A 12,460-nucleotide genomic window follows, 5' to 3' on the forward strand; every position below is an offset into this window, starting at 1 on the left:
AGGGAAAAGCTTCCTAACTACAACTGAAAATACAAAGACAGAAAAAAGAAATTATTGCTACATTTGATTGCAATATAAAAATAAACTCTTGCATGGCCAAAAAAACATGTGCAATGAGAAGAAAAGGAAAAAGATGGATGAGAGTGGGAAAAAAAAAAAAAACTATAGAAGAAGGGGCAAAAAATATGAACAAACACATGCATACATGCCATATGTATGTGCATATATTGTATGTACACACATATATTACATAAATAGCCTTAAACATATGAAAATGCAGTCAGTTCCACTTAAAATAACAAATGCAAATCAAAACTACTTTAACATACGAGTTCTCAAGTCTCAAGTTGGGAATCACTTCAAAACCTGACAACATATTCTCATGACATTGCTCTAGGGGAACCAGCCCTCATACAGTGCTGATAAGAATGCAGACGGGTACACTCCTTGTGGAGTGAATTTGTCAATATCTAACAAAACCAAGTATGCATTTCCCTTTTATTCAAGGAATCCCACTACAATGTGGCCTATAGCCACTGTAGCATGGCCATCCCCCCAGAAGTGGTTTTTCACTCCCCCCCACCCCTCCAGAGAGTTCACACCCTGTATGGGGGGAAAAAAAGACAGAGAAAACCTTCTGGGAAGTCCATGGTATGTACATAAGTGTGTGTGTGTGTGTGTGTGTGTGTGTATATATACATTCTATATTATAAAAAAGCATATATTTAGGTTTTTTTGCACCAAAATAAACTCATATTTTAATTCCAATTTTTTTTAATCTCTGTTGATAAATAGGCAGATAATAAGTAAATATGACAAAATAATGTTAAAATTAGAGATTGTAGTTGAAGGATATACAAGAGTTCTTTGTACTTTTCTTGCAAGTTTTCTGGAAGTTTGAGATTATTAATTTTTACACTAACCGCTGGTCCCGAGATTATTAATTTTTAAACCACAAAAGAAAAAGTCTCATACTTCCAACAGTTACTGCTAAGGAAAAAGTAACATTCATCAATCATTGGCCTAAAAAAGTGAATGAATTCTTTTTCATAACATTCACACAACACCCATCTGCATTTCTAATTTGTAGCTGGTCAGCATATGATAACATTATTTTCTCCTGTTCATTCCCGTTCTCCATCAATTTTAGAGAGTAATAAGGTCATTGGACTGGTAATTTGTAGGTGACCTTGTAATTTTCTATAATGTAGAAATTTTTTGGTGTGCTACAATTAAATGGACTTTCAAAAGGAGCTTATTAAAAAGTGCCCCATTAGCATGGAAGTCTGTGATAGATCCTTTCCGATGTATTTAATGTGTTGTTATGAAATTCAATCACATGGCATGCTTACCTCACTTATTTCACCAACCATAATCTAGTGATAGCTATGGTGAACAGTGACTGAAAGTATTTTAAAATATTACAAATAGGAATTGAGTAATTTTTATATTTAGAAACTTTTTTAAAAAAAAAATCATTATTTTATTTTACTTATTTATTTACTTTACTTTGACCAGAAAGACATGGATAGACAGAGAGGGAAAGTGAGAAAGCAAGCCCCCAGGTGTGGAACTCGAACCACAGTTGGATTTGTGGGAGTTCAGTACCCCAATCTCCATGCCATCTGCTGGCTCTGATTTAGATACCGTTTATACTGGAAGAGTGAATGGCTTGCAAAGAAAGCCTCTACTGTATAGACTGGTAATCATTCTTCTACCTTTTACTGGTTTAATTTCAACAAAATCGAAAGTCTTGTGTTGGTTTATCATTGTAGGTAAGGTCTCATGAGGATCTTCACTGATAATTCGGATGATGGTGATCATAATTAAAATGTATTGAGTGCCAACTCTGTACCCAGATCCATGCAAAATGTTTCTCATCCATTTCCCCCTTTAATCCTTACAACTAAATTGTGGAATACTATTATTGTCTCTTTTTATAGATGAGGCTTAGCAATGTTAAGTGACCTGGTTAACTTTTTAGTTTAGGAAACATAGAGGTAGGGTTGGCCTGGAGAGCCAGCTCTTAGCTGTTGGTTGGAACTGTCTCCATTGTAGATAAAAGACAATAGGAAATACAGAAATTCAGAAAGAAATTGTTTCATCACTGAGACATGCTCTTGTTGAGAAGGGTGCTAATAACAATGCAAGAAATGGAATTAATTTTGGAAAAATCCTTTAAGTTCTCTTACCTACTCCCTTCCACCAAAGAAGCACAGTAGTAAGTTGAGGGATGAGAAGGGCTTAAAGCAGAATGCACAGGGACTCATTCCTCCTGGATGTTTCTGACTTGAATGATACCACCTTAGCTATCTACTACAGGGAGCAGGGGACTAGAAAAGAGTAGATGAAGAAGGAAAGGAAGGAAATTGGGGAATGAGGTTGGAAGAGTGAGGCAGAAGATGAGGAATGTAGGAGGTGCTTTCTGGAATGGTTTTGCCTCCATTTATAATGGGAGAACTGCAGTAATGAGTCCCTCAAGAGCCTACCGCCCTTACTCTCCTCTCTCTTGCCTTTCACTGCCCCAAGTTAATGCCTCCTGGCTCCCACCTTGGAGTGGTTCCTAACAGCTCCAAATCTAACTTCTGTTTTGAGTCACCATATGGAATGTTGTCATCCATGACATGTCTTTGTCAGGCCTTCTTACCCAAGATCATATCTCTGGCACATTTCTTCTAAGTTACCGAAATAATTTTTTGAAAGGAAGAGTCATCATTTCATTGAAGTGTTTCTCAAACAACTGGCTAGTTGAGTAATATTACAGAACTGACTATCAATAACTGAGCATCTTGTCTTTCTAAAATGTGAAGGAAGAGCAATGTTTCTTTGTGGAAACCCCAGTGGATTAGAACCCCAGAAAATAAAAGATGTATCTGTGGAATTTCAGAAATGTTCACTCACTCTCTTTTCTTTGTAGGGACTGGTTAAGTGTGCTGAGCCCACCAATTGTTCCTCCAAGTCGACAGCCAGCTGAGCAGCATCTGGATTCCTCTGGGAGTTTGAGCGCTCAAGGTGGGAATATGAAAAATGCAATGCATAGAAAAATAAAAACTAATTTACTGTAAATAGATAAAATCAGTCACTTTGAAATGCCACTATTTTCAATAAATGCTGATTGTTTAGGCTCACATACCCAAAATGAGGTCATCTATGCCTCATTTTTTAGGGTGATGAGTCCTTGACAACTAAAAAGAATATAAGAGAGAAAGTGTCCTTTATCTTCTGAAGGTTAATGCCAAGACAAGGTATAGTTTAAATCATAGGAGCATGGCTTCGGTGTCAAATTGACCTTCATCTAAATTCCAGTTAGATGTACCAGTTCCCACTGTGTGACTCTTAGGAATTTTGGTTCCCACGTCTGTAGAACACTGACACTAGAGAATGCCCATCTGGGGAGTGGATAGTGCCCATCCACAATCTCCTTGTGGAGATTCAGTGAGGCACTATACCTGAAGCACTGAGAATAGTGCCTACCGAATACTGCTGTTGGCATTGGTATAAAGCAGACCCGGTACTCCAACATCTCTGAGATGTTTCATTAAGGCAGAAATAAGGCCTTTTATTTAAAGCAAAGGCTATCAGGTAGCTGCAGCGGGTATTAGTAATGTAAATGTCAAAAGGAAGCAGGAATCTGGGTTCCCTTTGTGGGTATGAACCCTGAAGATAAACCATTGGTTCTGGTTGTGGGTGGGGAACTTGACTGTCTGGAATATATGGAGGGAGAACTTAAAAGAATCTCTGGTGAAAACAAAGATGGCAGGGGTGGGGCAGAGGGTAACTTGAAGTGCCTAATTGGAGTGACAGATAACCTCAGTCAGGGTGAGACTCTGAGAGGATTTTCTAGATTGAATTTTGAAGATAAAAACTATATCTGAAGCTTGGGGCAGGTGGTGGGGGCGGGTAAAACCAGTATAAGTTTCTTCAACAGAAGTGCCAGCGGGGTGTGTGTGTGTGTGTGTGTGTGTGTGTGTGTGTGTGTGGTTTTTTCTTACAACTGCCCCAGGGAAAAAGTGGAGCATCCCATTTTTCTTCAGGTATGGAGAATTCAGACTGAGAGCTCATACATCTGAGTTGTACCTTTTGGCCGCCCGAGGGATAGAGATGTCTGTGTGATTTACTGTCTGAAATAGATTATGCCCCTCAAATTGGGAATCTTTTTAGAGGTGTACATTTATAATTACTTATGACAGAAAAATAGAATCTTGGCTGTCAAGAGGAGACCTTGCTGTGAGGGAACAAATAATATGTTAAGTGTCCTAAATAAGCCACAGGAACCAACATCATGGTCCTTGAGCAAAGGCACCCAAGATATATTATTAGTGATAAGTGGCTGTAAGGATGTCTTAAAGTCACCATTGCAAAGCCCAGTTCTGACAGCAGAAACTCAATTACGCTGAAGGTAAACAGAACTTGCATCGAGGGCAAATTAGCAAATTAAATTCAGAAGATCGTGGAAATGTGCTAGCCAGTGTTAACCAGGTCAGGTGCCCTTTCTGCCTATCACCTTAGATTTTTATTAGCTGCCCTCTTACCCATATGCTTATATAGTTTGTAACTAATTAGTACCATTGAAACTAGTGTTTCCTACTTGGTTAAAATTTCCATCTTTTTTTTTTTTTTTGAGAGGTTTTTCACTATAGGGCGCGTGCGCTCGCCAGACAGACACAGACAGAGAGACAGAAAGTGAGAAATCACCCCCCAGGGGGGATGGTCATGCCGCAATCACTTCTCCATTCTCCTCTCGGGATCTTGGGCACGCACGCACACACGCCCGGCGTGTTTTAAGCCACCGGGTCCAGGACGTGAACCGCGGTCGACTACGTGGGAGTCCACCGACATAGCCATTACGCTAACTGCTGGTTCCCAAAATTTCCATCTTAATGGAGCATAGTTTTAACAGCAGAGAACCGTTGATGCTTACTGACGTATCAAGATGGTGTTTTCACCTGCAGCCTGGCCCCAGCACATAACCACTATATGTTTCTGTTTCTTGGGTTTTGAACCAGGTAAAATAGATTATCTACTCAAAAAAATAATACATAAAACCAGGAATTAGAAAATTACTTTTCAGGCCAACTGGTGGCATGGTGGTTAAGGTAGCTGGATCCCACATGGCTGATTTGCACGATTCGAGTCCCTGATCTGCTGGCTTGAGAAATACACCGGGCATGTGTGTGTGCACTCCCAAAATCTTAAAAGGAAGGAGAAATGGAGGAGGAGAAGGAGGGCAGAATTCCACTCTGTTCTCTTACCTTACTATCTAACATTGTCCTCACCACCTTGTCGTGGCTCTTAAGTCTTATCTGTTTACTTGCTTGTCATCTTTGTTACCAAGTAGCCAGCCTGTGAGTTGTTAGGAGCAGAGATTTTGTCAGTGTGCTCACGCCCAGATCCCGGGTGCCCTGTGCAGTTCTTGCCATGTATTCTATTCTCTAAGTTCTCATTAGAAGGAAGACAAGAAGAGAGAAACAGAGGGGAGGAAGGTTGGACGTGTTCTTCACCTGGTTATTTCTTTAAAAAAAAAATATTTAATTCCATTTGTTATTTTTTTTTAATTTGGCCAGAGAGAGACAGACAGAGAAAGAGAGAGAGGGAAAGTGAGAAAGCAAGCTGCCAGGTCGAGGACTTGAACCACGGTTGGCCATGTGGGAATCTAGTGCTCTTCACCACCATGCCAGCTGCTGGCCCCATCAACTGGTTATTTCTTACAACAACCTTGGGATAAGTATTCATAGAAATCTGACTGTTATGTTTCCCCTCAATTTCAATTTTTTGGTATATTTCTAAAATTCATCCATAAGAGTATTGAACTTAAATTGAAACATTTTACCAATTAAAAAATTATAGACTAGGCCAGCAGGTGGCATAGAGATTAAGCCACTGGACCCCCACATAGCCAACCACAGTTTGAGCCCTGAACTTGGCAGCTTGAAAATCACACTGGGCTCATGTGCATGCATGCTGAAAATCCCAAGAGGAGAAAGGATTGGGCATGGTCACAGGAAGTAGTGTCTCAGTTTCCCTCTTTCTATCTCTGTCTCTCTCCAGCAAACATATGCGCCCTATGGCAAAAGCCTAAAGAAAAAAAAAGTTATAAATCACTTATGCAGTAGCTCTTAAGCTTCATTTATAAGTAGTGAAAACTTTCTTTTCAAACAAAATCTCATATGGATTCCCAAATTATAAAAGACATAGTAGTAGAACTGTTCTGGCAAAGGAGGCATCGGGGTCTCTAAATCCTGCCCTGGGATTGCTGAATGAATTAAAAACACTAGTGTGATCCAACCCCCTCAGTTTACCTACGGAGGTAAATGACTGGCCCAAGGTCAAATGCCAGTCAGAGACAGAACTAGATTTAGGAAGCAGGCTTCTACCATGTCAGGGCCCTTTCTACAGAACCATTTTACGGGATATGAACGTGGTTGGTGAGGACTTGTTCACAGGAAAAGGAGGGGCTCCCATCTTTATATTTCTAGGATAAAAATAATAATAACAGGGACCAGCAGTTGGCGTAATGGCTATGTCACTGGACTCCCACGTAATCCACCACGGTTCAAGTCCCGGACCCAGTGGCTTAAACTCACGTTGGGCACATGTGTGTGCGTGCTCAAGATCCCAAGAGGAGAATGGAGGAGAAGGGATTGTGGTGTGGCCATCCCCCTAGGGAGTGATTTCTCGCTTTCTGTCTCTGTCTCTCTCTGTCTTTCTGGTGAGCACATGTGCCCTATAGCAAAAACCTCTCCAACAATAATAATAATAATAATAATAACAACAACAACTTATTTCATCTTCCTGTGTTCCAGTCTAGATGTGCCCTTTAATTTTCACAGTACTGAGGTGTGGGTCCTGTCATTATTCCCATCTCCCCCAGGGCACTCTGGGCTTAGAGCAGCAAAGCGTTGTGCTGAACCACCGTGCCCCCCTCAGAGTTGGGGAGGCCAAGATGCATTTGTGCCAGTGGAGGGCTAACTGCATTTTAACAAGGAAAGATAACCTGGCCAGTACATCGTTCTAGAAAACCTGCCCCAAGTTACACAGAAGTAAATGCTTGAGCCAACGGTTCCTGTCCCTGCTTTGTTCAGTAGGAGTTTGTGTCACAGCCACAGTTCCTACTCAGCCGGAATGTCTCTGTGTGTAGGTGCCACCTCCAGGCGCACAGCCTGGTTCCCGGCAGAGGCGACCAGCCACAGGCACATTGTCTTCCGCCCATCCTGCCCTCCGACTGGTTGGCAAAACTCGACTCTTCACGGTTCCTCTGGGCCAAATAATATACTTGCTGAATATCAATGACCTTGGGTACAAGTACTCTAACATTCACTAAAAATGTGTTTTCCTAGGAGCCCATGGGAAGTTAAGAATTCAGAAGTTACTCAGGGAAACTAGCAAACTGACCTCTTGAAAATGAGTCATACTTAGCTCGAAGAATGGTTGTCAATTTGTTTTTGACATTTGTTCCTTTACTGATGTGACCCTTAAATTATTCATGCTTACCAGATCCAAAATGGAATAATAATGCCCTCTCTCTTCTGTCTGTAGACATCTCTTGCCGTTTACTTAGATTTTGAGTAAGAAAGAAATTCAGACGGGTTTTTGAGTTGTCGGTCTCACAGAAACATTGTTGTATCTTTTTTAAGGCAAAGTCGCATTGGATATTTCTTTATGAACATTGATTAATCTCCCATGAGAGAGAAACAAGCAGCAGAGGCATGCTTTTAAACTGTAATATCCAAAGTAAAGAATTTACAGAAGTCTTGTGGCTTCTCACAGCTAACCTAAGAGAGAGGTATCTGGCTAATGCTCTACTCCAACAGAGTAGAGTATCTGTCATGGGTCTCCTGTTTACTGCCGCGTAATTATTTGACGTTTCCATGAAGATCTGAGTCTCAAAGTCATGCCTCGCTGAGTAGCCGAGGTGCCCCCGGTGCTTAGCGGAGCGCCCAGTGCCTCGTAAGTACTCCATATGTGTTTGGATGAGTGAGTGAAACATCTGCCCGTGGAAGCAGGATGACTTGATCTACACTTTGGATCCTTTTTGTACCTTGAAGGTTTACTTAAGATGACAGGGAAGTTCCCACAGAAGAGCAACATGGACGCTATAAAAATCTAGTAGACGCTAGCACTAGTAAAGCACTGCCGTGTGTCTGGCACCGCGTGGAGGTTTTCCATGCACGACCTCACAGCAGCCCCTCCCAGCACAGCCTGGCATGGGGTCTGCTGCATCTGTACTTTACAAACGAAGTGAAGGAACTAACAGGACTCACAGACTCATGGGTGTAAAGCAGGATGGAGTCCTAGGCCTATCTGACCGGAGCTCATACCCTTAACACCCACCCTGCCATATAACCGCAGAATTACCGTTAGGTCAGGAGGAACTGCACCACTGAATTGTCCACTGCTGCTTTTTAAATTAAGGATGAAGCTTCTTGGATAAATTAATACCTTCCATAGGCTCATGGTATCCCACTTCAACTCCTACCTTATGCATAAAATAATTCATAATGGTCTCTTTTTTTTCCCCCTTAATTTGCTATAGGGCACATATACTCACCAGAGAGAAATAGTGAGGAAACACCCTCATTGATGGGGGATAGTCGCACCCCCTTCTCCTTCCTCCTGTCTGGCTTTTAGACTTGCATGCACATGTGCCTAGTATGTTTTTAAAGCCACCAGATTCAGGGACTCCTAACCACCATGCCATTAGCTGGCCCATATTCATAGCATTCTTGAATGTAGAACTCTTGTGCCTTCCCCTGTGAGGCAAGTAGTTGCTTTTTGTTCTTTTTTTAACCTTGGAGTAGGGAGAGATTTTCCGTTATACAGCTACTGCAGTCCAGGGAATGTGTTCTCTGTAGGAAATTGATTAGAAACAGGGAAAAGGCGCATTCTCACTTGTGTAAAGAGATGCTTTCTTTTCAGGGGTGCTAGAAATGAACTCTCCAGTAGAGAAGTAAGCACTTTGCTGGTGTCTGAGGCTATCTTCTCTATTTGAGAAGCATCCCTACCCACCTATCCCTCAAATGCAGTTAGCCTGAAATCAGGATCTTAAGACTGTATGGGCTTCAGAGCTCAAAAACTTGTCTAGAGACCCTCCTTCACGTGTAGAGTTGTAAGCTACAAATTTACAAGTACACATTTTAATCATTGCATATTTATAAGTAGAAAAGCTATTTAGGAAGAATGAAATCACAGTAATTTCTAATTGATCCATCTCAGTTCTTCATCATTGTTATTCCATTGTGGGTCATTTATCTTGCTCCCATTCGGGGACACATGTTTACTGAGGACTAAAATTCAGCACTTTACGATGGACTTTTTCAGATTTTAGTGAGTTAATTTTGCCCTAGTACAAGATGTGTTGGTAGAAGAGTTTCCAAGCACCCAGTACTCAGCAGAATCTTATCTAAAATGTCATCATTATTGATCCTAAGGCTGACTGTTCCAAATGATGATCCCTTGCTGTTGAGTTGTTTAAACAATAGTGTATTAGTATGCACATAAAAATACAGTCAATCAGTTCTCAAGATCTATAGGAGAGAAAATGCATTAACTTTCTGAAAAAATTCTAGATGGGAGCGTCAGAAAATCGAAAATTGAGTACAGTGTCTTGATTCAGAGATTTTAAATCTGATAAACTGGTGCCACATCATTTATTTTCAAGCTCGAAGACTTAGATCGTGCATATAGGTTTTCTATTATCTATGGTTAAAATGCATTAAATACAGATAATTAAACATTTATATTAATTGACTTTCAAGAGGTGAACTGGGGGGTTATTTACGCATGCTGCTCTAACCCAGGGGAGGGCAGCCAATATTGCTGTGTTTGGTCTGGCTCCGTTGGTTTTTCTTGTTATTGCTATGAACCAATTTCAAAGTGGATGAGGCCGAAAGTTTATAAATAGATTATTTTCTGAAAGGTAATTTTATTTCACTAGAAATGGCTTTATTATGTGCAGAAGAGTAAAAATGTAATTTGGACCCCTGTCCAGATGCTTTTAGTCTGGTAGCAGAAAATGGTTTTATTTGTTAATTTATCCTTTTAGAGTTTCTGTAGCCAGTCTTTAAATAGAGCAATTTAGCATTTTGAGGAAAAACAAACTCTGCACTATCCAAGAATATAATTGAAAATTACCCCATACCAATGCACGATAATTACCTTTCAAAACATTTCCCAGTGCTTGACATCATAGTGGTAATTGCTTAATGATATTATAATTTCATTACGTAGGGATTACAATGGCAAAATGATGTAAGTTGGAGGCTTTGAAAATTAAGTTACAATGAAAACGAAACCTTTTATGTAAGTTTAAAGCACTATTTCAATGTAAAATTATACATAATCTCACCCAATTTTTGTATAAATGTCATTTGGCTAGTTTTAAAATTCATCCACTTAAAGCTTTGGTACTAAAAACAAAACATGAAACCTATCTAAGTCCCCATGGTTATAATGCATGAGATTCCAGTTCTATAGCAATACGTATTGGAACAAATGCATTTATATAGCAGTTATTGCTCTAGTTTGTGTGCATAATGTAGCAAAACCTCTACTAATGAATTGGATCCACCTCGATCCCTTTGCAGTTGAGTGATAAAGATGATGGCCCATTACAATAGTTATTTTCATCTTGAAAGATTTCTGCCTGGTTATAAAACGTATTGAGTTTTCTAATTTTATAAGACCAGCTTAAAACTCATCTTTTTGCAAAATACAGGCACAGAATGCACTAAACAGTGATATAGCCTATAACTCTTAGATGCCAGAAGTCAGAGGACCCTTCAATGAGTTGATGGAATAAAGATAAGAAATCAAATGGCAGATCCTTGAGACCATTTGACTCTTAATCACGTATCTTGGTGATACGTGATTTTACCATTGTACCTGCTGGAAAAATTAATCTTATTTTTTTGAATCATCCATAATTTTTTATATAAGAATCCTATTTATTTAAAGAGGAATTCATCATTATGTCCTATATAAAATAAGTTGAAAGCTTTCTGTTTCATTCAAATCCACTTATTTTTAGAGAGAGTCTTGCTATACGGTGCATGCACTCACCAAAAAGACAGATAGAAAATGAGAAATCACACCCTAGGGGGTATGGCTGTGCCACAGTCTCTTCTCCTCCATTCTCCTCTTGAGATTTTGAGCGTGCATCCACATGTGCCCAGCATGAGTTTTAAGCCACGGGGTCCAGGACTCAAACCACAGTTGACTATATAAGAGTCCAGTGACATAACCATTACGCCATCTGCTGGTCCTGTGAAATGGCATTGTTATTCCCATTTCATGAGCAAGGAAACCAAGAAGATCCAGTGAGGTGGAGTGGCCTGCTCCTCAGGTCGGTCATTCGGACAGTAGCATAAAAGCAGCCATTCATCCCCAGGTGAGCTTTCAGAGCCTATGAGCACTCTTAGCCACTCTGCAGGAACACCTCCCAGTTTAACTCCTCATTAATTTTAGTAGCTGCTTTTATGTCTTATGCATGTGTCCTATCCACAACCAGGCTGTGCCCTGCTCAGTGACATAGCAGGCACACAGTACTTATTGATAAACTGAGTTTGTTCAGTTCTCTGAAGTAGTCCAAATATTAAGGGGACTAAACGCCTAAAAGTAAGGCACACCCTCCTTTTGTGCACTTGAGGTGCAAAAGTGACCTGAGGGGATCATCTTCCACATGCAATGACCAGTGAAGAACATTCTCAGCCACGCCTACCTAGAGGAAGGAGGATGGAGGTGAGGCCTGAGGACTAAGCTTAAGGCAACAAAAAAACTAAAGGAAAGGCAGCCTTCCTTCTCTGATTTCCTGTTCTTAATTAGCAGTTCTGCTGGGTGCTCAGGTCAGCTCCCACTGTCAATCTAATATGTCATCAGCAGCATCCTGTCACTCTTCAAAGATATAACCTACCATAGCCATGAGTCAAAAGCTGATCAAAGGCATTGGAGAGATTGTTGGATCTGGTCCCCAGTCCTGTGCTGTGTGTACCCACAAAATCCTGCCCAGATGGGTGCTCATGGCCACTTCACCCTGCCTAGAATACCTGTTCAGTCTCTGGTCAGTGCTCATGCTTAGAAAATTCTTGCTTATTCTGAAACAAAATATGGTTTCCTGTGACTTCCACCCATTAACCCCTATTGTTTCCTCCCAGAACCCCACAGAATTTTCTTAACTTCTCACTCATTTGTCCCCTTCACATTCTTGAAGTCAGAAGGGCTGCTATCACCTCCTTTAAGCTTTCTCTTTTCTGACGGTAAGCCCAGTTCTTTTGGGCTTCTGGAGCTCTTTGCCTCTACCCTCCCTCATGGACTCTCTCATGTTTACCAATTGTTTTTGAAAAACAAGAAATCAAATTTCTTTTATTTCCAAACCTGATTTGTTTTTAAAATGTAGAACACCTTTAAATTTTCTTCCTCTTTTCCATGTTTAAATTTCTTTAATGTACTAGCTCCCAATTAAACG

General features: G+C 40.5%; 1 protein-coding gene across 5 annotated transcripts in view; it reads left to right on the forward strand.

Annotated features, from left to right (window-relative positions):
• CFAP20DC (CFAP20 domain containing) overlaps positions 1-12,460 on the forward strand; it is a 276,467-nt gene that overhangs the window by 241,079 nt on the left and 22,928 nt on the right. For all 5 annotated transcript variants that reach the window (XM_006169141.3, XM_006169139.3, XM_006169140.3 and 2 more), the window contains one exon: positions 2,918-3,012. In XM_006169141.3, the coding sequence (XP_006169203.1) occupies positions 2,918-3,012 (95 nt within the window). The remainder of the gene's footprint in view (positions 1-2,917; positions 3,013-12,460) is intronic.

The sequence above is a fragment of the Tupaia chinensis genome, unplaced genomic scaffold (assembly GCF_000334495.1).
Source record: "Tupaia chinensis unplaced genomic scaffold, TupChi_1.0 Scaffold146828_1, whole genome shotgun sequence".
In the NCBI taxonomy this organism is placed as follows: domain Eukaryota; kingdom Metazoa; phylum Chordata; class Mammalia; order Scandentia; family Tupaiidae; genus Tupaia; species Tupaia belangeri.